At 38.0% G+C, this 1,124-nt stretch overlaps 1 protein-coding gene across 1 annotated transcript in view; it reads right to left on the bottom strand.

Moving 5' to 3' along the window:
- pcgf6 (polycomb group ring finger 6) overlaps positions 1–1,124 on the bottom strand; it is an 8,969-nt gene that overhangs the window by 3,175 nt on the left and 4,670 nt on the right. Inside the window, exon 6 of the mRNA XM_008321356.3 lies at positions 160–271. Within this exon, the coding sequence (XP_008319578.1) occupies positions 160–271 (112 nt within the window). The remainder of the gene's footprint in view (positions 1–159; positions 272–1,124) is intronic.

The raw sequence follows: 1,124 nt of genomic DNA on the forward strand, positions 1-1,124 counted from the left end.
ATAAAGTGGCCGGTGAGTGTAGTGCCACCTAGTGTCTCACTGACTGCAGGATTAGAATTAAGATTCATTTCTAATAACTATTATATTTTTCTGTCCAGATGGAAGTTTTTAGTAACAGTCAGATTTGTGTTGGCATTTGATGTTCATGGAGATTCTTACCCGACAAACTCCAGCAGCAGAGACACGTCCAGCTCTGCAGGAATGGAAGACGCCGACTGAGGCGCGGTGTCTTTCCTCTGCTTCTTGGCAGCAGGTGGAGAAGTGACAAAAACTGTAGGAATAAGAATAGACAACCAATTACAACAGGCAGTGAAACCATAGGGAAACATTCACTGTATTAACTTGACAAAAGCCTCAAGTTGTAGAGCAAAAAAAAACCAGAATTGTAAACAATAAAAATTGTAATATTTGTTTTTGTAATCGTTTATTGGTATTTTTCAATGAAACAAGAATCTGACTAACGAGCTGGAGGGAGAACTGGATTTTCCACATTCCCGTGAGTTCAAAACTCTCGTAGAAGTTCTTCTTTAGTCTTAGGGGAAAGACTGATTTTAATGTCATCAGCTGCCGTTTTCAGTTGACGCCACTAGATGGCGACATAATTCATTTACTTGTGGTAGAATTCTTTTTTTTAATTGTCGGTTTGGTTTAGTATATTTTATTTATATAATTTCTCACAAACATTCTCCACATCACACAGAAAACACTTTAGAATAGAATAGAATAGAACAGAACAGAACAGAACAGAATAGCCTTTATTGTCCTTGTACAGTGTACAACGAGATTTGAGCACTACTCACTTGGTGCAAAAAAAAAAAAAGACGAAGACAACAGTATATCAAACATATAACAACATATCTTTGGTGTAGTTAGTTATTGCACATAGTTGTATGTTTATTGCACAGTGATCAATATGATCAGTAAAGTGTGAAATTGTGTGAACTATTTTAACTGGTTTTGTTTCTATTGTTTACTGCTGAGATAGCTTTCGGGAAGAAGCTATCTCTCTCTGAGTCTGTCCTGGTTTTGTGTGACCTGTACCGTCTGCCTGACGGTAACATGTCGAACAGAGAGTTACTGGGGTGGGACGGGTCCTTTATGATGTTGCTAGCTCTGCTGAGGTA

The sequence above is a fragment of the Cynoglossus semilaevis genome, chromosome 12 (assembly GCF_000523025.1).
Source record: "Cynoglossus semilaevis isolate Cse_v1.0 chromosome 12, Cse_v1.0, whole genome shotgun sequence".
Classification (NCBI taxonomy): Eukaryota; Metazoa; Chordata; class Actinopteri; order Pleuronectiformes; family Cynoglossidae; genus Cynoglossus; species Cynoglossus semilaevis.